Raw genomic sequence first — 23,800 nt, 5'->3', positions numbered from 1 at the left:
GTTGACAATGTTTTGAAGTTCGGCCTCTGTGCGCAGACACAAGCGTCGTCCACATACTGTAGTTCAATGACAGAGGATGGGATGGCCTTGGATCTAGCCTGGAAGCAATGAAGGATGAACAGGTTGCCATTGGTTCTATAGTTTAATATCCGCTCTGGGAGGAACTTTTCAGCCACAGGGAGAAGACGGTTGAGGAGGATTCTAGCAATGACTTTCACAGTAGTCGACAGCAGGGAGATTCCTCTGTAGTTGCCACAGTTGGAATGGTCCCCTTTTTTTGAAGATGGTCACGATTATGGCATCTCAGATCTCCCAGCATGCTTTCCTCCTTCTACTTAGGGTTGACAGTGGATAGGCAATGTCAGACATTTATAGATCACATGGATAAACGACAACAATTGTACATCCCTGTCTGGAGTAAAAATAAAACTGGGAAGGTAGCTCAACCGTGACTAACAAAGGAAATTAGGGATAGTGTTCAATCCAAGGAATAGGCATATAAATTGGCCAGAAAAAGCAGCAAACCTGAGGACTGGGAGAAATTTAGAATTCAGCAGAGGAGGATTAAGGGTTTAATGAGGAGGGGGAAAATAGAGTGAGAGTAAGTTTGCAGGGAACATAAAAACTGACTGCAAAAGCTTCTATAGATATGTGAAGAGAAAAAGATTAGTGAAGACCAACATATTTCGTTTGCTGTCAGAAGCAGGTGAATTTATAATGGGGAACAAAGAAATGGCAGACCAATTGAACAAATACTTTGGATCTGTCTTCACTAAGGAAGGCACAAATAACCTTCCGGAAATACTAGGGGTTCGAGGGTCTAGCGAAAAGGAAGAACTGAAGGAAATCCTTATTAGTCAGGAAATTGTTTTAGGGAAATTGAAGGCCGATAAATCCCCAGGGCCTGATGGTCTGCATCCCAGAGTACTTAAGGAAGTGGCCCTAGAAATAATGGATGCATTGGTAGTCTATTTCCAACATTCTATTGACTCTGGATCAGTTCCTATGGACTGGAGGGTAGCTAATGTCACACCACTTTTTTAAAAAGGAGGGAGAGAGAGAACAGAGAATTATAGACCGATTGGCCTGACATCGGTGGTGGGGAAAATGTTGGAATCAGTTATTAAAGATGAAGTAGCAGCGCATTTGGAAAGCAGTGACAGGATCGATCCAAGTCAGCATGGATTTAAGAAAGGGAAATCAAGCTTGACAAATCTTCTAGAATTATTTGAGGATGTAACTAGTAGAGTGGACAAGGGAGAACCAGTGGCTGTGGTGTATTTGGACTTTCAAAAGGCTTTTGACAAGGTCCCACACAAGAGGTTAGTGTGCAAAATTAAAGCACATGGTATTGGGGGTAATGTATTGATGTGGATAGAAAACTGGTTGGCAGACAGGAAGCAGAGAGTCGGAATAAACGGGTCCTTTTCAGAATGGCAGGCAGTGACCAGTGGGGTGCCGCAGGGTTCAGTGCTGGGACCCCAGCTATTTACAATATACATCAATGATTTAGATGAAGGAATTGAATGTAATATCTCCAAGTTTGCAGATGACACTGAGCTGGGTGGCGGTGTGAGCTGTGAGGAGGATGCTAAGAGGCTGCAGGGTGACTTGGACAAGTTAGGTGAGTGGGTAGATGCATGACCGATGCAGTATAATGTGGATAAATGTGAGGTTATCCACTTTGGTGGCAAAAACAGGAAGACAGAATATTATCTGAATGGTGACAGATTAGGAAAAGGGGAGGTGCAACGAGACCTGGGTGTCATGGTACATCAGTCATTGAAGGTTGGCATGCAGGTACAGCAGGCGGTGAAGAAGGCAAATGGCATGTTGGCCTTTATAGCTAGGGGATTTGAGTATAGGAGCAGGGAGCTCTTACTGCAGTTGTACAGAGCCCTGGTGAGGCCACACCTAGAATATTGTGTACAGTTTTGGTCTCCTAATCTGAGGAAGGACGTTCTTGCTATTGATGGAGTACAACGAAGGTTCACCAGGCTGATTCCTGGAATGGCAGGACTGAAGAGAGACTGGACCAACTGGGCTTGTATCCACTGGAGTTTAGAAGAATGAGAGGGGATCTCCTCGAAACACACAAAATTCTGATGGGATTGGACAGGTTTGAGGCAGGAAGAATGTTCGTGTTGCTGGGGAGTTCCAGAACCAGGGGTCACAGTCTAAGAATAAGGGGTAAGCCATTTAGGACTGAGATGAGGAGAAACTTCTTCACTGAGTGGTTAACCTGTGGAATTCTCTACCGCAGAAAGTTGTTGAGGCCAGTTCGTTAGATATATTCAAAAGGGAGTTAGATATGGCCCTTGCGGCCAAAGGGATCAAGGAGTATGGAAAGAAAGTAGGAAAGGGGTACTGAGGTTGAATGATCAGCCATGATCTTATTGAATGGCGGTGCAGGCTTGAAGGGCCGAATGGCCTGCTCCTGCACCTAATTTCTATGTTTCTCTGTTTGTGGTTGCAGTAGGTAGCAGATTTCAATATGGACATTCTTAATGAAGTGCAAACGTCTCACACATTGTTCCCCGCTGAGGTTCAGGTAGGAGAATTGCTCACTGAACAACTTGCCGTTCTTCCCTCTCCTCCTGTCAGCAGCTTGACCTGCCCTGTGTTGCCTCTGCTCATTCTCCAAGTCATGTTGTAATCCATGTGGAATTCCTACCATGTCTGGCAGCAAGTGGTTTGTGCAGAAGCCTTGAAGTCAGGAAAAAGTCCTTCAGCACCTTCCACACCATTCGCTGTAGATTTTTGCAACTTGAAACAGCCATAGAAAGCATCAAACACATATAGAATCGTAGCAATAGCTGGTGCCTGTCTGATATCCTTCCTGCTGCTGAATTGGTTTTCAGCTGTGCCAGGTTGAGAGAAGTCATTCGCTGGAGCTTTGAGATCCAAAATGGCAGCATCGGTGTCAAATTAGCATTGCACGCTGATTGATGTCATGATCTGCTGGCACTGCATACTTCCGGCGGACGTTCATTATACGGTGCGCCAACGCCTCACCGATATGGCGTGCGGAGCGATTTGTCTCACAACTGCACACACCGACGCTGCCATTTAGGAGCTCTAAGGACACTCGTAATGCCCAAAAAATGGGTGTTAGGGATCCGGATTTTACGCCGTCAATATCTTAATGTTTAAAAAAACAATTATTTTTGTGATTTGAAAGCTCAAAACTACAATCTCAACAGACCAAAGGAAGGAAATAGATTATCCTTAATTTAAACATTTTCATTTCAGAATGAGTTTAAATGACTAGCTCTTCTACGACCACAGATCTTTCATTGCCAGTTACCTTTATTTCATCGTTTGCCTTTTGTATCAGGAAGAAGTTTAAAATATTTTTTATGTCTATTCTATTTGAAATGTTTAAAATTACAAATACTTGAACACTTGAAGGCTGAGATGCACCATTGAATGAACAGTAAAGTGGGAGGAGGAAAATGGCATTGGTTATGAGATATTGTACCAAGCTGAAAATAGTGACCTTGATGGAACTGTTGGATTTAGGTGATTTATCTTCATGGGAAAAACATTTAGCAAACCTTTACTGTTTGAAGTGGTAGAAAGGTCGAGTGGCATTTTCAGTACAATGACATTATGCACAAATGCTGTAGTGATCTGTTTCAACATGCTGTACATTGTTTGTGTTTCTTTTCCTTGACCCCTCCATTATTTTGCTTTATTTCCTTCCCTCTTCTGAACAAAGCATTCTATAATGTGATTTTTTCATGTGTACGCTTAAACAGTAAATTTCGGCACATGTATTAACTGTGGAAGGCTGAAGACTGCACAGTTAATTGCAGTTCTGTCTGCATACTTGCACTTTCCATCAGGACTTACTGGATAATGTGCCAATGAGTTTTTTTCCTTGTCCTCCCTAGTTATGGGAAACAGGTTAATTTTAGTGTCCTCACAAGCTGTCTTGTTTGAGATTAATTTGTTTAGCACAGACCAGAGAATGAACCTATTGACACGTTGGTTAGTGAACAGAAGGCGTTCCAGTGTGCTGGTGCTTGCTGTTCAGCTCTATACTCTAATCCCATGGGTACATTTTGCAAGATCCACACCTAATAGTTTATGGCACAACAACCAATTGTGATCAAGCATTCAATGTTCTATTAACCTTCCAACATTTCTAACTTCCTTGCTTATTCTTCCAGTGATGATCCTGAAATTCTGCTCATTATTACCAATCAGTTCATCTCTATCACTATGTAGACTCTCAAAACCTTTCATACTTTTGAAAGCCTGGGTTCGATATCCTTTAAACTTCTGAGTTCCTCTGAAAGAGCCCCAATTTTTAGGGGACCTTCTTCATTACTATAACCTCTAATTTTTGATATTTTAATAAATATTTGCTGTACTATTCTTCCTATAAGGAAATGCCTAGTACTGAATGGGCTAACTTGTTTTTGTATTCCATGCCCCTATGTTTGAAACTCAGAATTCTACCTTTTCCAGTGCCTTTTCTACCTACAATACCACATTTTGAATATTCATGTATCTACATCTCTTGCGTGCTCTCTTCCACCATTCTGGTAACAATCTTGTTTAGGGTATACTTCTTTGACTGTTCTACTTCCCAAAATGTAAAACTTAATATTTGTCTGTATTTCTCCTTGGTGTCAGGCCAATATTTATCCCTAAACTAACATCACTAAAACAGATAATCTGGTCATTGTCACATTGCTGTTTATGGAACCTTGCTGTGCGCAAATTGGCTGCCATGTTTCATACATTACAACAGTGACTACACTTTAAAAGTACTTGGCTATAAAGCTCTATGGGATGTCCTGAGGTCATGAACTATGCTATGTAAATGCAAGTCTTTCTTTTTATTTTATTGAACTGAATCTGTTGTGTGCCAATCCACTAAACTGTGTACTTGTATTATTTTTCATAATTTTACATAACACACACCATTGTCTTTTTTAGTAACATTTTTCTTCTGCCTATGTACAAATCATTTATATAACTGGAAATAAAAGGTATTTTACAGTTCCTGGGAGCACGCTACATCCTGCCGATCCAAAAAAAACATTAATGTATCCTTTTGCTTTCTGTCACATAGTACCTCCATCCATACTAGTAAAATCACATCCCTTAATTTTTTGCAAATTAATTTTGCTACATTTATACATTGAATTATTGGGGAACTGCATTCTGGAACAATAGTTTTCCAAACACTTTGGCATGAAAAACTATTTTCAATGAATAATAAATAAAATAAAAACAATTGTATATTATAGTGAAACACAAATATCCACATTTACTGATGACAGTTAAACATAAACTGATTTAAAAAATTTACTTGGCATTAAGTTGATCATTTAGCAAGAATTCTACTGACAACTTTGTGTATTCGATAATCCCAAATACATGACTTACACCATTCTTCATGAATACTTTTTAAAATTCGAGAAACAAAATATAATACAAATCTGTATGAGGTAGTAATAGCATTTCTAACAGATGTTCACTATTTCTTTAAGGGCTCTTGAGATACATGGTAGCCAAGAAGCTCTTGCTAGGGCAAAAAAGCATCGTCAAGATGAAGAAATTGCATATAAAGAAAGTAAGTGCGAGAGAGAAATATTTCTACAATATTTAAAATGTGATTTGAGATGTATTGATATGTATCATCCATTCAATTTGGGAGGAGCTGAAAAAATATTAAGTGTGACATACACCGGATAGTACTTGGCCTTTCTGTCAGTGAAGTGAAGATGTAACCGATATTGTTTTTGGTATTCACGCATGATGCTAATATTGGAGACTGAAATCTGCAGACTTGTAAATCGGGTACAATGATTTTTTTTCCATAATATGTTTTAAGTTATGGCAATGTAACTCTGCTGATTGGAATATTGTATATGCAGTTTGATGTGAATTAACATTTCTAAAAACTTGGTAAAAGGAATATTGAGAGAATATGGTTAAAATATAAAATCAAATGCAATAGTTCGTAAAACCGCAGTATCAGTGTTATTGAGCTGATGCAAAGGAGATTAGATTGCCCCACAAAATGACAGTTGTGTTATTTTTATCCAGAAATGAAGACTAGACTCTCCTACTTAGTAAGTTTTGTTCTTTATCTGACTCATTTTGGCTGAGGTTTTCTGCTTCTGCTCTTGTTAGCCTGTGATGATCTCCTTTAAAGTGAGTTTAGGGAAGTGAGGTGTATGGGAGGGTAGTGAGTAGCTTGGGGAAAGTAATGCTGATTTGAGGGGGTGGGGGTAAAAGAGTAGCTGAGGTAGAGCACAGGGTGGGGAGGGTGTCATGAACAGGATAAGAAGTAATGTAGGCAGTGAGTATTTTGGGGAGGTGAGTAATGAAGATCACTGTGCATAATGAGAATTAATTTGGGAGGGAAAGTGAGCAATTGTGAATGGAGTAGTTAGTATATGTGTGAAGGATAGTGGATATAGCCATAAGAGTAGTTGAGAGAGAAGGGAAGCTGACGGGTAGTAGTTTGAAATAAATATAAATAGAGTAGAGTAGGATGGATAAATGGATATGGAGGACCAGAGAGAAGAGAAGCTAAGTGGATGTGAAGAACCAGTGAGGAGCATAGGGAGAGAGTGGGATCAATGCAGCCAAAGAGGGACAGGGAGGGCAGGCCTGAAGTGAGCAGAAATATAGAGATAAATGGAAGCAACGAAGTAGAGTCGGAATAAATGGGAAAAAATGAAATGGAAATGAAAAGTAATGTACATGGAAGAGTGGGAACTGAGTGGCTAGGCTGGTAGGAATTCTGGCAGTAGGGGAGTGAGGCCGAGCTGGAAGCAGAACAGTTTTAAAACATTTCTGCAGCTGGCAACAGTGGGCTAATAGCCATGTTTGCTTTCCTGATCTGTAGCTCATAATTACTTTCTTCATTTCTGGGTTTGAATTGTGTGCACAAATGAGATTTTCAGATTTCAGTACTGGAGGCAGCATAGGGACTGCAAATGGGAGATGAGCAGGTGGAAGGTACGACTGGGGAGAATCTGCTGCACCATCTCGGGGTAGATTGTTTTATTGGTTGGAGAGATGGCAACAAGAGGGCATAAATTTAAGAAAAATAATTGAGAGATATTAGAAAAACATTATGCAGAGGGTGGTTAAAATGTGGATTTCTTTTTGCCACAAACCATTGTTGAAGCAAAGTCCTTAAATTCTTTTAAATGAGAATTAGATCATTGCTTGAAAAAAAGGAATATTGAAGAGTGTGAAGGAGCAAGCACGGGAGTGGGATTAGACCAGGTGCTTGTGTGGAGAATAACACTGACACAGAATTGATGGGCCAATCTGTAACATTCTATGATATATACGTAACATAGCATACAGCAGCATATCCTCTGACGACAGTGAGCAAGATGACAAAAAATCTGTTTTTAAAATATTATTAATGTATTTGATTGTATGTATTTTGTCCATCACATTTCTGGTTTCACATTGTGTAACTCATCCAAATTTCCGTGTCAACTGCACTTCCTTGGCTACAATTTCATGTTCATGAAACAGTGACTGATCACAACTAATCAAGAATGGAACAAGCAAATCAAGTTAATAAACTTCCAATGCAACATCATTAAGGATGCGTGAAAAGAATCAGTCAATAATTAAGCAACAAAAACTATGAATAAAATAAATGTGAACCCATTAAATTATTTCAAATGTCTTTTGGCCTCCATCTAAACTGAGAAACTTGACCAGTTGTACCGTCAAGCCTGCCCCACACCACGATGGCCAGTCTAGCATGGCTAAACACTTCTTCCCTGCTCCGATCTCCCATAGCCCTCTTCCCACATCCCCAGTCTTCAGCCACGTAATCTCCTGGGGGAGGCAAAAAACCAGGGCCAATGAGGAAAAATTCCTCTCAGACCCCCTCAGACGATCAAAACCAACCCGAGATCACATGGACCAAGTGTTAGCTTTCAAGTCACCTTCCTTCTATCTGATGCGATCTCTGCCGCAGTCAGGAACCGGTCCAGCCCCCTTTTGAAGACATGCAGAGAATCAGCACCCACGACACCAGCCTGTGATGTATTCTAGAGGCTCACTATTCTCTGGGAAAAGAGGAACCACCTAACATCCAGTCTATTCCTACTCTTACTGTTTAAACTCATGTCAACTGGTAGTACTCAATCTGTTAAACTGGAATAATCTATCAATAGGGACGATATCCAGCCCTTTAATTATTTTATAGACCTCCTATCGGGTCACCTCTAAGTCTATGTTGCTCTAAATTAAATAAATCAAGATCCTTGAGCTTATGTGAATAGCTATGATTCTTTAAGCTAAGATTCATTCATGTAGCTCTCCTCTGGACCTTTTCTAAGGCCACTATATAACTCACCATGTGGGGGACCAAAACTGGGCACAGTACTCCAGATGCAATCTGACCAGTGGCCTCTACAGTATCAAAATGGTATCTTTGATTTATAATGAATGGTTCTATTAATACAACCGAATGCCGCTTTAGCTGCAGTTTCTTTACATTGGTCATGAACCTTCAGTGATCTGTGCACATTAACATCAAGATAATTTTCTCTCTCGACCTCTTTCAGTATTGTTCCCTGCAAATGATGCATGTATTTTGTGTTGGCCCTACCACCATGCACAATGCTAAATTTATCTAAATTAAATGCCATTTGTCAATGTGTGGCCCATTCCCCTAGCACATATAAATCTTTTTGGATTTGATTGTACTCCTCTACCGTCTTAACCCTTACACAGATTTTTGTGTCATCTACAAACTTGCTATACTCCCAACACCGCTGTCCAGATCATTAATAAAGACCGTTAAGAATAATGGGCCTAGGACCAATCCCTGGGGAACCCCACTAGTAGCATGTCTCCAAGTTGAGCCACATCAGTTAACTACAACATTTTGGCTGCAAAATTAAAGCCAATTCCTAATCCAGCATTTTGAATTGCAACTAATTCCATCTTGTGAAGTAACCTAGTGTGAGATAACTTATCAAAGCCTTTCTGAACGTCCAGTTAGACAATGTCTACCAGAATTTCCTTATCCATTACCCTAATGACTTCCTCAAGCATTGCCAATTTTTTTTGTAAACAATGTTTATGAATTTCTAATGGCCCTTTCCCTTTTATGATCCCTTCTAGCATCTTCCCACAATGTAAGCCAGGCTGATAGGCCTGCAGTTCCCAGGCTCTGATTTGTCCCTTTTCTTTTGAAATTGGGGACTAGGGGCTCAATTTTCCCCAAGCCCATTTTCTGGCATATTGCCAGAGTTACTGCTGTTTTTCTAGACCAGAAATGCGGTAGAAATATTTTGCTAAAGTTTCCCCGATGTACAATTCTAATTTGGCACCGCGCAGCATGTCCAGTCACCTGGGGGGGGGGGGAGGGGGCCTTCTGACTGTGCCGAAAAACAAAGCCGCACCTTCTGCGCATGCGCAAAAAAAAAAGTTACGTATTTGACGTCGTTCCAATGGACATGCATGCTCTCAGTACAGCTCGGATTTGGCAATTGGCCATTTTTAAAGAGCCAGTTGTGTGTGTGAGAAGGAGTACTGTGAGAGCATTGGGAAAATCGTAGCTGGAGCACTACAAGATGCAACACATTGCAAGGACCAAGAATTTCTTACAGGAAGAAGTGGAGGCACTAGTTACTGTGATTGAGAACAGATGGCAGGAATTGGACACCAGCGGAGGTCACAAAAGTTCCACCCAAAGAAATGAAGAAATGCTGGAACCAAGTTGCAGAAGATTACTGCGCAGTGGTGACCACCACGAGATCTGGAGGCCAGTGTAAAAAGAAGTGGCAGGACCTTGGTCAAGTAGTTAGTGTAAGTAATATTTTCATTTATTCAGTGGAATTGCAATTGTAAATGTGACCAGCTGTATATGTCCAACCCAGCAGAAAGACACCTTCTCTTTAAAGAGTTGGGTTTTCATCTTTGCAGAGGAAGGTGGCACATAATAAAAGGGAAAGAACTTGAACAGAAGGAGGCCCGGCAAATCTGCACCCACTGACACCCTTGGAAGAGAGGGTCGCTGCTTTGATGGGTCCTGCCTGGAAAAAAGCAATCAGTACTGCACAAGCTGGGCCCACACTCGGGAAAGCGGGTAAGTCCTGCAAATTCATCATGGTCCTTCAAATCTGCATGCTGCCTGGCCTGTGATGTGTGAGCCTACTCATGCCGCTCATCCTGCCGCCTCCTTTGCTGCTAACCATGTGACTGTTCTGTTGTCTTTTGCAGAACTTGAGGCCAACCCTGACAATGCAAAAGAAGATTCAGACGAGGATGAGCCTGAAGAGGAGAACATAAGAACAGGAGTAGGCCATCTAGCCCCTCGAGCCTGCTCCGCCATTCAACAAGATCATGGCTGATCTGGCCGTGGACTCAGCTCCACTTACCTGCCCGCTCCCCATAACCCTTAATTCCCTTATTAGTTAAAAATCTATCTATCTGTAACTTGAATACATTCAATGAGCTAGCCTCAACTGCTTCCTTGGGCAGAGAATTCCACAGATTCACAACCCTCTGGGAGAAGAAATTCCTTCTCAACTCGGTTTTAAATTGGTTCCCCCGTATTTTGAGGCTGTGCCTCCTAGTTCTAGTCTCCCTGACCAGTGGAAACAACCTCTATCTTGTCTATCCCTTTCATTATTTTAAATGTTTCTATAAGATCACCCCTCATCCTTCTGAACTCCATCGAGTAAAGACCCAGTCTACTTAATCTATCATCATAAGGCAACCCCCTCATCTCTGGAATCAACCTAGTGAATCGTCTCTGTACCCCCTCCAAAGCCAGTATCTCCTTCCTTAAGTAAGGCGACCAAAACTGCACGCAGTACTCCAGGTGTGGCCTCACCAATACCCTATACAGTTACAGCAGGACCTCCCTGCTTTTGTACTCCATCCCTCTCACAATGAAGGCCAACATTCCATTCGCCTTCCTGATTACCTGCAAACTAACTTTTTGGGATTCAGGCACAAGGACCTCCAGGTCCCTCTGCACCGCAGCATGTTGTAATTTTTCCCCATTCAAATAGTATTCCCTTTTTTTTCCCCAAGGTGGATAACCTCACACTTTCCGACATTGTATTCCATCTGCCAAACCTTAGCCCATTCGCTTAGCCTATCTAAATCTCTTTGCAGCCTCTCTGTGTCCTCTATACAACCCGCTTTCCCACTAATCTTTGTGTCATCTGCAAATTTTGTTACACTACACTCTGTTCCCTCTTCCAGGTCATCTATATATATTGTAAACAGTTGTGGTCCCAGCACCGATCCCTGTGGCACACCACTAACCACCGATTTCCAACCCGAAAAGGATCCATTTGTCCCGACTCTCTGCTTTCTGTTAGCCAGCCAATTCTCTATCCATGCTAATACCTTTCCACTGACCCCGCGTACCTTTATCTTCTGCAGTAACCTTTTATGTGGCACCTTATTGAATGCCTTTTGGAAATCTAAATACACCACATCCATCGGTACACCTCTATCCACCATGCTCGTTATATCCTCAAAAAATTCCAGTAAATTAGTTAAACGTGATTTCCCCTTCATGAATCTATGCTGCGTCTGCTTGATTGCACTATTCCTATCTAGATGTCCCGCTATTTCTTCCTTAATGATAGTTTCATCTTCCAATCCAATTCTCCAGACTGAGAACATGAGAACAGGAGTAGGCCATCTAGCCCCTCGGGCCTGCTCTGCCATTCAACAAGATCATGGCTGATCTGGCCGTGGACTCAGTTCTACTTACCAGCCCGCTCCCCGTAACCCTTAATTCCCTTATTGGTTAAAAATCTATCTATCTGTGATTTGAATACATTCAATGAGCTAGCCTCAACTGCTTCCTTGGGCAGAGAATTCCACAGATTCACAACCCTCTGGGAGAAGAAATTCCTTCTCAACTCGGTTTTAAATTGGCTCCCCCGTATTTTGAGGCTGTGCCCTAGTTCTAGTCTCCCCGCCCAGTGGAAACAACCTCTCTGTCTCTATCTTGTCTATCCCTTTCATTATTTTAAATGTTTCTATAAGATCACCCCTCATCCTTCTGAACTCCAACGAGTAAAGACCCAGTCTACTCAATCTATCATCATAAGGTAACCCCCTCATCTCCGGAATCAGCCTAGTGAATCGTCTCTGTACCCTCTCCAAAGCTAGTATATCTTTCCTTAAGTAAGGTGACCAAAACTGCACGCAGTACTTCAGGTGAGGCCTCACCAATACCCTGTACAGTTGCAGCAACACCTCCCTGCTTTTGCACTCCATCCCTCTCGCAATGAAGGCCAACATTCCATTTGCCTTCCTAATTACCTGCTGCACCTGCAAACTAACTTTTTGGGATTCATGCACAAGGACCCCCAGGTCCCTCTGCACCGCAGCATGTTGTAATTTCTCCCCATTCAAATAATATTCCCTTTTACTGTTTTTTTCCAAGGTGGATGACCTCACATTTTCCAACATTGTATTCCATCTGCCAAACCTTAGCCCATTCGCTTAACCTATCTAAATCTCTTTGCAGCCTCTCTGTGTCCTCTACACAACCCGCTTTCCCACTAATCTTTGTGTCATCTGCAAATTTTGTTACACTACACTCTGTCCCCTCTTCCAGGTCATCTATGTATATTGTAAATAGTTGTGGTCCCAGCACCGATCCCTGTGGCACACCACTAACCACCGATTTCCAACCCGAAAAGGACCCATTTATCCCGACTCTCTGCTTTCTGTTAGCCAGCCAATTCTCTATCCATGCTAATACATTTCCTCTGACTCTGCGTACCTTTATCTTCTGCAGTAACCTTTTGTGTGGCACCTTATCGAATGCCTTTTGGAAATCTAAATACACCATATCCATCGGTACACCTCTATCCACCATGCTTGTTATATCCTCAAAGAATTCCAGTAAATTAGTTAAACATGATTTCCCCTTCATGAATCCATGTTGCGTCTGCTTGAATGCACTGTTCCTATCTAGGGCCCCAAGTTTCGTCCCGCGGCGAAAACGGCGCACCTCCGAGCTGGGCGCCTGTTTTTCGTGCCGAAAACTGCGCCTAAAAAAAAGTCCGATATTTAAGGAGCTCGATGTCTGCTTCGCGGCGCGCTCTTCGCAGCAGGGGTTGGAGCCTAACACTCACGCCGATTTTCTAAGTAGCAGGGGGCGGGTACAATTTAAATTAGCCTTCGTGGCGCCGGCAACCCTGCGCGCGCGCGCACGCACAGTCTCACACAAACATTGGCACTCGGCCATTTTAAAAAATACTGCAGAAAAAGTGAAGGTTTCTTTCTTGGACCCCTGCAAAGGCTTGTAATTTACTTTTTTTGATATTTCTGTGTGTGAGGGAGTGCTTTTAGCAGCACTGCTGAATAAATCATCTGCTGAAATCAGTGAGTTCAGCTTTTCACTGCTAAACTTGCAGAACTGGTGCTGTGTTGGTGCATGCAAATTAAGGACTGTGTGTTTGGAGAAATAAGAGTGCCAATTCAACTTTGCAATGGATCAACGTCCACCAAGAACAAAGATGGCAAACCATTGCATAATACGTGGTGTTGACAATGCAGCACCCATTCTGCAAATTTAAATATAAAACTGTCGATGTGGCTGCCTCTCCCTGTCCAAATGGCCTCAGTCCCCCTCACAGCTCGAAGACTGCTGCTGTATCTTCGGCTGCCGTCGAGCCACTGACGCTGCCCCTAAAGCGTGGCCGAATGGCCTCACGTCGGTCCACTGCTGATTCTTCGGCTGCCGGCCAGCCACTGACGCCGCTGATATCTCATGGCCGAATGGCCTCAGGTCCGTCCGGTGCTGCTTCTTCGCGGCCAGCCACGAAGAGAATGAAGGCCTGCCTGCCTCAAGCACTGCAGCTCAGCTCGAAGCATGCTGCCGCTGCCGTCGAGACACTGACGCCACACCACTGCCTGTCTCCAACATGAAAGGCCTGCCTGAAGCACTTTCACACAGGTAGGAGCATGTTTTATTTAATCTTTTCTTTGCTTATAAATTTTTATTCAGGTTGGATTTATTTGTATAATATTTGTATAAGTATAACTAAGGATTGATTGTAGAATTTAATGACTTCCCTTCCCCCCCCTCCCCCCCACCTCGTTCCCTATGCCTAATTTGTAACCTACGCCTCATTTTCTAAAGTGTAGACAAGGTTTTTTCGAGCGTACAAAAATCTTCACTTACTCTATTCTAAGTTAGTTTGGAGTAAGTTTTCACTCACGAAACTTTGAAATCAGGCGTAAGTGGCCGGACACGCCCCCTTTTGAAAAAAAAATTCTGTTCCAAAGTGAAACTGTTCTAACTGACTAGAACTGGAGCAAACTAAATGTGGAGAATTCTGATTTCTAAGATACTCCGTTCTACACCAGTTGCTCCTAAAAAATCAGGAGCAAATCATGTGGAAACTTGGGACCTAGATGTCCCGCTATTTCTTCCTTAATGATAGTTTCAAGCATTTTCCCCACTACAGATGTTAAACTAACCAGCCTATAGTTACCTGCCTTTTGTCTGCCCCCTTTTTTAAACAGAGGCTTTCCATTAGCTGCTTTCCAACCCGCTGGTACCTCCCCAGAGTCCAGAGAATTTTGGTAGATTATAACGAGTGCATCTGCTATAACTTCTGCCATCTCTTTTAATACCCTGGGATGCATTTCATCAGGACCAGGGGACTTGTCTACCTTGAGTCCCATTAGCATGTCCAGCACTACCCCCCTAGTGATAGTGATTATCTCAAGGTCCTCCCTTCCCACATTCCCGTGACCAGCAATTTTTGGCATGGTTTTTGTGTCTTCCACTGTGAAGACCGAAACAAAATAATGGTTTAAGGTCTCAGCCATTTCCACATTTCCCATTAGTAAATCCCCCTTCTCATCTTCTAAGGGACCAACATTTACTTTAGTCACTCTTTTCCATTTTATATATCGGTAAAAGCTTTTACTATCTGTTTTTATGTTTTGCGCAAGTTTACTTTCGTAATCTATCTTTCCTTTTTCGCTTTCTTAGTCATTCTTTGCTGTCGTTTAAAATGTTCCCAATCTTCTAGTTTCCCACTAACCTTGGCCACCTTATACGCATTGGTTTTTAATTTGATACTCTCCTTTATTTCCTTGGTTATCCACGGCTGGTTATCTCTTCTCTTACCGCCCTTTTTCACTGGAATATATTTTTGTTGAGCAGTATGAAAGAGCTCCTTAAAAGTCTTCCACTGTTCCTCAATTGTACCACCGTTTAGTCTGTGTTTCCAGTCTATTTTAGCCAACTCTGCCCTCATCCTACTGTAGTCCCCTTTGTTTAAGCACCGTCCGCTTGTTTGAGACACTACTTCCTCACCCTCAGTCTGTATTCCAAATTCAACCATACTGTGATCACTCATTCCGAGAGGATCTTTTACTTGGCGATCATTTATTATTCCTGTCTCATTACACAGGACCAGATCTAAGATAGCTTGCTCCCTTGTAGGTTCTTTAACATACTGTTCTAAGAAACAATCCCGTACGCATTCTATGAATTCCTCCTCGAGGCTACCTCATGCGATTTGATTTGACCAATCCATATGTAGGTTAAAATCCCCCATGATTACTGCCGTTCCTTTTTCACATGCCTCCATTATTCCCTTGATTATTGCCCGCCCCACCGTGAAGTTATTATTTGGGGGCCTATAAACTATGCCCACCAGTGACTTTTTCCCCTTACTATGTCTAATCTCCACCCACAATGATTCAACATTTTGTTCATTTGAGCCAATATCATCTCTCACAACTGCCCTGATATCATCCTTTATTAACAGAGCTACCCCACCTCCTTTCCCTTCTTGTCTATCTTTCCGAATTGTCAGATACCCCTGTATGTTTAATTCCCAGTCTTGGCCACCCTGCAACCACGTTTCTGTAATGGCCAGCAAATCATACCCATTTGTAATGATTTGTGCCATCAACTCATTTACTTTATTTTGAATGCTGCGTGCGTTTAGGTGGAGTATTTTAATACTAGTTTTTAAACCATGATTTTTAGTTTTGACCCCTCCTGCAGCCACTTTATATTCATACATACTGTCCCTTCCTATCACCTTGTGGTTTACACTTACTCCAGTGCTACTCTGCTCTCTTGCCTCCTGCCTTTTGCATTCTTTCTTGGGGTACTGTTCATCTGAGCTCTCACCCACTCTAACTAGCTCAGAGCCCTCTCCTGAGTTCCGAATACTCCTTGCATTGAGGCACCGAGCTTTCATGCTTGCCTTTTTATTGCACTGTAACCCTTTAGAATTTTGCTGTACAGTGGCCCTTTTTGTTCTTTGCCTTGGGTTTCTCTGCCCTCCACTTTTACTCATCTTCTTTCTACCTTTTGCTTCTGTCTCCATTTTGTTTCCCTCTGTCTCCCTGCATTGGTTCCCATCCCCCTGCCATATTAGTTTAACTCCTCCCCAACACCACTAGCAAACACTCCCCCGAGGACATTGGTTCCGGTCCTGCCCAGGTGCAGACTGTCCGGTTTGTACTGGTCCCACCTCCCCCAGAACCGGTTCTAATGCCCCAGGAATTTGAATCCCTCCCTGCTGCACCACTGCTCAAGCCACGTATTCATCTGAGCTATCCTGCGATTCCTATTCTGACTTGCACGTGGCACTGGTAGCAATCCTGAGATTACTACTTTTGAGGTTCTACGTTTTAATTTAGCTCCTAGCTCCTTAAATTTGTCTCGTAGGACCTCATCCCTTTTTTTTACCTATATCGTTGGTACCAATGTGCACCACGACAACTGGCTGTTCACCCTCCCTTTTCAGAATGTCCTGCACCCGCTCCGAGACATCCTTGACCCTTGCACCAGGGAGGCAACATACCCTCCTGGAGTCTCGGTTGCAGCCGCAGAAACGCCTATCTATTCCCCTTACAATTGAATCCCCAATCACTATCGCTCTCCCATTCTTTTTCCTGCCCTCCTGTGCAGCAGAGCCAGCCACGGTGCCATGAACTTGGCTTCTGCTGCCCTCCCCTGATGAGTCATCCCCCTCAACAGTACTCAAAGCGGTGTATCTGTTTTGCAGGGGGATGACCGCAGGGGACCCCTGCACTACCTGCCTTGCACTGCTCTTCCTGCTGGTCTTCCATTCTCTATCTGGCTGTGGACCCTTCACCTGCGGTCAGACCAACTCGCTACACACGCTACTCACGTCATTCTCAGCATCGTGGATGCTCCAGAGTAAATCCACCCTCAGCTCCAATTCCGCAACGCTGGAGGCGGATACACTTTCCGCACACGTAGTCGTCAGGGACACCGGAAGTGTCCCTGAGTTCCCACATGGTACAGGAGGCGCATATCACATGACCGAGCTCTCCTGCCATGACTTAACCCTTAGATACACTTAAATTGGCAACAACAAAGCTAAAGTTACTCACTGTTCTTGAAGATAAAAAAGAAAAACTACTCACAAATCAGCAATCACTTACCCCCTTAGCTGTGATGTCACCTTTCTGTTTCTTTCTACTTCTTTTTTGCCTTCTCCCTGTAGCTGCACAAGCAACGCCTCTCCACACACCTCCTCACGCTGCTCCCGACTGCTGCTGCATTGGGCCTTTTGTAGGCCTCTCGCCGACCCCGGACTCGCGCCTCTCCACGCATCTCCGACGCTGAGGAGGAGGAGGGGATGGAGCTGGATGAAGCTCCCACTGTTGTACTGACTTTGGAGAAGGTGCCGCTCATGGAGTTGACAGCCCCTTTCGTGACTAGTGGTTTGAGTGTTGGTGGGACTTTCCATGGTTTTACACCTTCCGAGGTTGCGGCTCCCAGTGGTGGGGTGTAGTGAGGCACGCCCAGGGCCCCACCGTCCCAGGCTGCGGGTCCCAGTGTTGGTGTGCCAGCCACACCCGTGGGGGTGGGGAGGGGAAGGAGAGCTTCAACCGTGCTCTCCTGAGATGCAGGATCTAACGGATGTAGTTCAGGTGATGTCATTGAGTGCGGAGAGCATTGACCTTACCCGATCACTCCTGGACGCCATAATTTGGGTGAGTGATGAGGTAGCAGGACTGACGGGAGAAGTAACAGCAATGACTCGAGAAATGGGAACGATGTGAGGGAGTAGTGGCCATGAGGGAGGGAATGTCAGAGGTAGTGCAAACCACGTCACTGACCATGAGGGAGGGAATGTTGTAGGTCGTTGAGACACTGTCAGGGCGCATGAGGGGCAGCGTGTTGGAGTTAGCTGCTGCAATAAGGGAACATGCCCAGACCCCGCGTCCATTGACAGAATCAACTGTCACTCCCACTCCAATCCCCACACCAGCCTGTGAAGAGCCCAAAGCCGGGCCCTCCAACTTGCCGCCTGGGCCCTCCAACCTGACGTCGAGGCCCCACACGCTCAAGAGGTGCGCAGTGCCCGAGATGTTAGAAAGAATAAGCTTGGTATCAAGCCCAGAAGCACTGCGTCACCGCCTGTGGGCAGGGGTGGTGGAGTGTCCAAGGCCAAGCGCAGTGGGCGGTCTTAGAATAAGGGGGATGGGTGCAGCCTTTCTTTGCTGTTATTATTGTTACTGTTGTAACTGTTCTCAAATTAAGTTTTTTTGTAAGTTATGTAAATTTGTAAGTGATAAAATAAAGTTTGATACAAGAATCATTTTATTAAAGTTAAGTACATTGTAAATTTTTGAATCAAATATATTTTACATTAAAACTGAATCATGTTCCATTAACACAACGCAGCATTATGGAACAGCTCCAAACAGTAAACATGTCCATGTGGAATAGTTGTTGCTGAGCCCTCAGGCATCAGTAAAGCATTCATGGATGAGCTGCTGACGCAAGGCTCGAGCAATCATTAAAGGAGCACGATGGCCCGCCCTCCTCCGCCATCGTGCTCCTGCCTCAGGCACTTGCATCGCTTCCTCATCCTCATCCTCATTGTCCTCCTCCTCCTCCTGCTCATCACCTGCATCTTCCACATCATTATCATCAGCCACTCTCACTGCAGGTGGGTCTTCCACTACCAGGTGCTGCTACCTCATGATAGCTAAGTTATGCAGCACACAACAGTTAACTGACCAACAATCTCGGGGAAGTACAGCAAGTAGCCTGCGGAATGGTCCAGGCATCAAACGCTGTTTCAACATGCCAATGGTCCTCTCAATGATGCTGTGCTTCGCAATGTACGATATGTTGTATTGACGGTCAGCTTCCGTCCAGATTACGTGTAGGGGTGTCATGAGTCAGGTGGCGAGGCCGTACCCTTTGTCTCCCAGTAGCCAGCTGTGCCCTTCTGGCTGCTGCTGAAACATGGCATATAACGCTGTCGCGTAGGATGAACGCATCATGGGTGCAAACAGGGTATCTTGCATTGACTGACATGGTATGATGCATGTCATCACACACGAGCTGCACATTATTGGAGTGGAAGCATTTTCTGTTCCTGTACATCTCTGAATCCTTCAAAGTTGCTCGCAAGGCGATGTGGGTACAATCAATGCAACCCTGTACCTTTTAGGAAGACAGCAATCCTGGAGAAGCCCACAGCCCTTTCATGGATTGCTTGGGCGGTCATGGAGAATTTTATGAAGTCATTCCTATGCGCCTACAGTGCAGCCGTGACCTGGTGAATGGAGACATGTGTTGCATGTTGAGAACGCACACATCCCGAGTTATAGCTTGAAATGATCCGGAGGCATAGAATTAAAGTGCATCTGTAACCTTCACTTCAACTGACAAAGCAGCCCTCCTGATGTTTCTAGGTTGCAGGTCTGCTTTAACCAACTCACATCTCACTTACAACTTCTTTGCGGAAACTCAGCCTTCTGACACAGTTTGCATTACTCAGGTGGAGGTGCAAATGTCTGTCTCGATAAACCTGAGGTGGTTAAGGCCTCCTGCCCAGCACCCTACGGGCTCTGATGTTCCTGATGCGATGAAGTCGTATCAGTTGTCTCCTACATAGCACCATGATGCAGAAGGCTCGCACAAGGTATGGCATTGTCAGTATTGCCCCCATACTTAAATTTAACCTTTGAAAGAAGCTCAAAACGGCAGGAAAGCAGGCAGCACAGGTTCGCAGTTGTATTTCTCCAGGTCTGTATGAATGGACCACACCCAAAGGTCATGACTTTTCCCCTCTCTCTCTTCCACCCCCACCCCCCCCACTTATTGGAGTTTTGTGATTTCTCTCTGTCCCTCCCCCTCCCCGGGCTCCAAGCCTTCTGATCGGCCTCCCTCTCTCGCTTGCGCTTTCTCTCTCTCCTTTCTTTCTCGCGCTTGCTCTCCTTTCTCTCTCGCTCTCCCTCTCTCTCTCTCTCCTCTCGCTCTTTCTCTCGTGCTCTCTCTCCTCCCCGCCCCCGGCCCACTGCTTGTTTTGTAGCTGAGCCCTTGTGTCTGGGCGCAGGGCCGATTCTGCTGGCCAAACCTATGACCCTCCAGCCCTGCTTCAAGGCGTTCGTTGGTGGTATGTGAGTGATTTTTTTTTTTAAGTTAGAACTTCTGAAATCCAACAAATTTACATTGACAAGTTTTTTTTTAAAGTTGAACTTTATTATTGATTTTGACAGTGTCCTTGACTCCCTCCAAAATCTTCAATGGCATCTTTCAGCACAGATTTGTGTGCACTGGTTTTCTTAACTCACCAGAAGGTTTTTCAGGAGTGGCCAGATACGCTGACCTAAGAGAAAATAAATGTTGGCCAAACTGCGGACAATTGGGCAAAAAACGGCGCAGACATGAGGGAAAGCAAAAAAAAAACTGGCCTAGAAAAATCCAAACTAAGTCAGTTATGCCGGCGCAGATCGCAGGGGGGAAACTTTGGAAAAAAAAATATGCCAAAAAAAACGCCGCAAATGACCAGGGCAAATTGAACCCTACGTGAGCTAGCTTCCAATCTAAGGGTACAATCCCGGAGTCTATTGATACAGGCAAGGGGCTCACAGAGCATCCGCCATATCTCTTTAATCACCCTTGGATGGATATTATCCAGACCTAAAGCCCTATTTTTCTTGAGCTTTCCTAATCTATCCAAAATGACATTACTAGCCATTTTAATAATGCTATTCAATACTGAGCACCCCTCATCTGGAACCTAAGCATCATCTATAAGAGTATAGACTGATTAAAAATGGTCATTTAGCAACTCTGCTAGAACCAGTTTGAATCTGCCCTACAATATTCTTTAGTGTCCCTATACGATCCTTTATGTTCTTTTGACTTCTGACATAGCTTTAAAAAAAAAAGCTTTTGCTATTACTGCCACAGTTATGAATCATTTCTTTTCCAGAGATCTCCAGGGACTTGAGCACAAAAATTTAGGCTGACATTCCAGTGCAGTGCTGAGGGAGCACTGCAGTGTCGGAGGTGCCGTCTTTCAGATGAGATGTTAAACCGAGGCCCCATCTGCTCTCTCTCGGGTGGACGTAAAAGATCCCATGGCACTATTTCGAAGAAGAGCAGTGGAGTTATCCCCATTTTCTTGGCTAATATTTATCCCTCATTCAACATAACAAAAAAAAAGAGATTATCTGGTCATTATCACATTGCTGTTTGTGGCCGCTTGCTTGTGTGCAAATTGGCTGCCGTGTTTCCTACATTACAACAGTGACGATACTTCATTGGCTGTAAAGTGCTTTGAGACGTCTGGTGATCGTGAAGGGCGCTATATAAATCCAAGTCTTTTTTCGTTCAAATCTTATGGCTGTTTTTGTTTTCCTTAATTGCATGTGACACTGATCTCTTGAGGTAAATGCCTTAAGTGTGTTAATTGGCTTTTACTTCAATCAAATTTGCCTCTACATTTCTCGTCAATTATAATAGTTTTGTTTTAGGATGCGTTTATTTGTACTAACTGAAAGGCAGCCGTTTCTCTGGCTCTCCATTATCACATGACCTGTTGCTGATTGGTCCCCTTGGAGGATAAGCCACACCCTGATGTTCCTCTGGAATGTGTAATTGGAACCGCCCAGCCAAGTTCTGATTGACTTTCCAATTTATATAATTCAATCCATTTTGACTTCAAAAGCCGCAGAGGAAAGTGTGTCAATGTCAGAAAGTGTGAGGTCATCCACCTTGGGGAAAAAAAACAGTAAAAGGGAATATTATTTGAATGGGGAGAAATTACAACATGCTGCGGTGCAGAGGGACCTGGGGGTCCTTGTGCATGAATCCCAAAAAGTTAGTTTGCAGGTGCAGCAGGTAATCAGGAAGGCAAATGGAATGTTGGCCTTCATTGCGAGAGGGATGGAGTGCAAAAGCAGGGAGGTGTTGCTGCAACTTTTGTATAGGGTATTGGTGAGGCCGCACCTGGAGTACTGCGTGCAGTTTTGGTCACCTTACTTAAGGAAGGATATACTAGCTTTGGAGGTGGTACAGAGACGATTCACTAGGCTGATTCCGGAGATGAGGGGGTTACCTTATGATGATAGATTGAGTAGACTGGGTCTTTATTCGTTGGAGTTCAGAAGGATGAGGGATGATCTTATAGAAACATTTAAAATAATGAAAGGGATAGACAAGATAGAGGCAGAGAGATGGTTTCCACTGGTCGGGGAGACTAGAACTTTGGGGCACAGCCTCAAAATACGGGGGAGCCAATTTAAAACAGTTGAGAAGGAATTTCTTCTCCCAGAGGGTTGTGACTCTGTGGAATTCTCTGCCCAAGGAAGCAGTTGAGGCTAGATCATTGAATGTATTCAAATCACAGATAGATTTTTAACCAATAAGGGAATTAAAGGTTATGGGGAGCGGGCGGGTAAGTGAAGCTGAGTCCACGGCCAGATCAGCCATGATCTTTTTGAATGGCGGAGCAGGCTCGAGGGGCTAGTTCCTCCTGTTCCTAATTCTTATGTTCTTATATATTTTCTTCCTTTGCTAATTTTAATAGATCTGAGTATAAAGTGTGTATGAATCTTTCGATTTAAATTCATCTGCCTTTTCACTTAAATTATTGAATTGATGAAAATATATCCTCTAATTTTCATTAGATGAAAACTTAAATGTTTTCAATTTTTTTTCATTCCAACCGAAGTGGAATCATTAAAATTTGAAGCAAAACTCTTCACCATCTTCATGAGCAAAGTACAAGAAGGCGTTCTGCTCCTGCAATTCAAAGCGTCTTTCTCACACTCCGGCCATGTAATAAACCTTGCAACTTAACCTAAAATATATCCAGCATTTGCCACTTTTTTTTGGCGGTGCTCGATTAAATTTAAAACAATGCAATTCAAGTAAAGTTTCACTCAAATAATAAAGGAAGCCACTAATGAGGTTTATGAAAGATTTGTCAATCTATATTAGTCTGTTTGGGGAGGGGAACAGCAACTCATGATTTCTTACCAAATCTCATGGTTTGTAAGAGTTTGTCTCATGATTTATGAACAGTGGGGTTAATGTTGCTGTTTAAGATGTATAACAGTCTTTTACATACGAGGCCTATACTTCTCTGAGAAGCCTCAGGCTCGAGTCCATGAGTCTCTTTAGCTAACAATGGAATATTTGGCAAGCCATAAAGAGACAGCAGGCTACAATTCCAAATAGGTATTTTTGCCTGTAACTCCTAAGTTTTTTGACAGCAAATCTGGCTATTCAGAGTGCTGGAACTTGCTATCTGTAAGGCTGTTATCTCTCCACCTTCTCTATTCAATGATAGAGAAATACTGAAGGACTAATGGCTAGAAACACATTTTTAAGAAACAGTGAAAGTAGCCAGAATTTCATTTTTTTCTAATATAGAACATCAAAAGAAGGGGAAGCACAAATTTCTGAACTTTTTGCAAAGTAATTTTTGACATTAATAAAAATGTTAATGTAAATGCAAGGGATTGTTTGTTAATGCAAGTTAAACAGGTATGTGTT

At 43.5% G+C, this 23,800-nt stretch overlaps 1 protein-coding gene across 1 annotated transcript in view; it reads left to right on the top strand.

Moving 5' to 3' along the window:
* slc30a9 (solute carrier family 30 member 9) overlaps positions 1 to 23,800 on the top strand; it is a 233,118-nt gene that overhangs the window by 97,775 nt on the left and 111,543 nt on the right. Inside the window, exon 7 of the mRNA XM_070860729.1 lies at positions 5,508 to 5,590. Within this exon, the coding sequence (XP_070716830.1) occupies positions 5,508 to 5,590 (83 nt within the window). The remainder of the gene's footprint in view (positions 1 to 5,507; positions 5,591 to 23,800) is intronic.

This window comes from Pristiophorus japonicus, chromosome 2 (assembly GCF_044704955.1).
Source record: "Pristiophorus japonicus isolate sPriJap1 chromosome 2, sPriJap1.hap1, whole genome shotgun sequence".
In the NCBI taxonomy this organism is placed as follows: domain Eukaryota; kingdom Metazoa; phylum Chordata; class Chondrichthyes; family Pristiophoridae; genus Pristiophorus; species Pristiophorus japonicus.
Note: the sequence above shows the minus strand (reverse complement) of the source record. Positions and strands in the feature narration are given on the sequence as shown.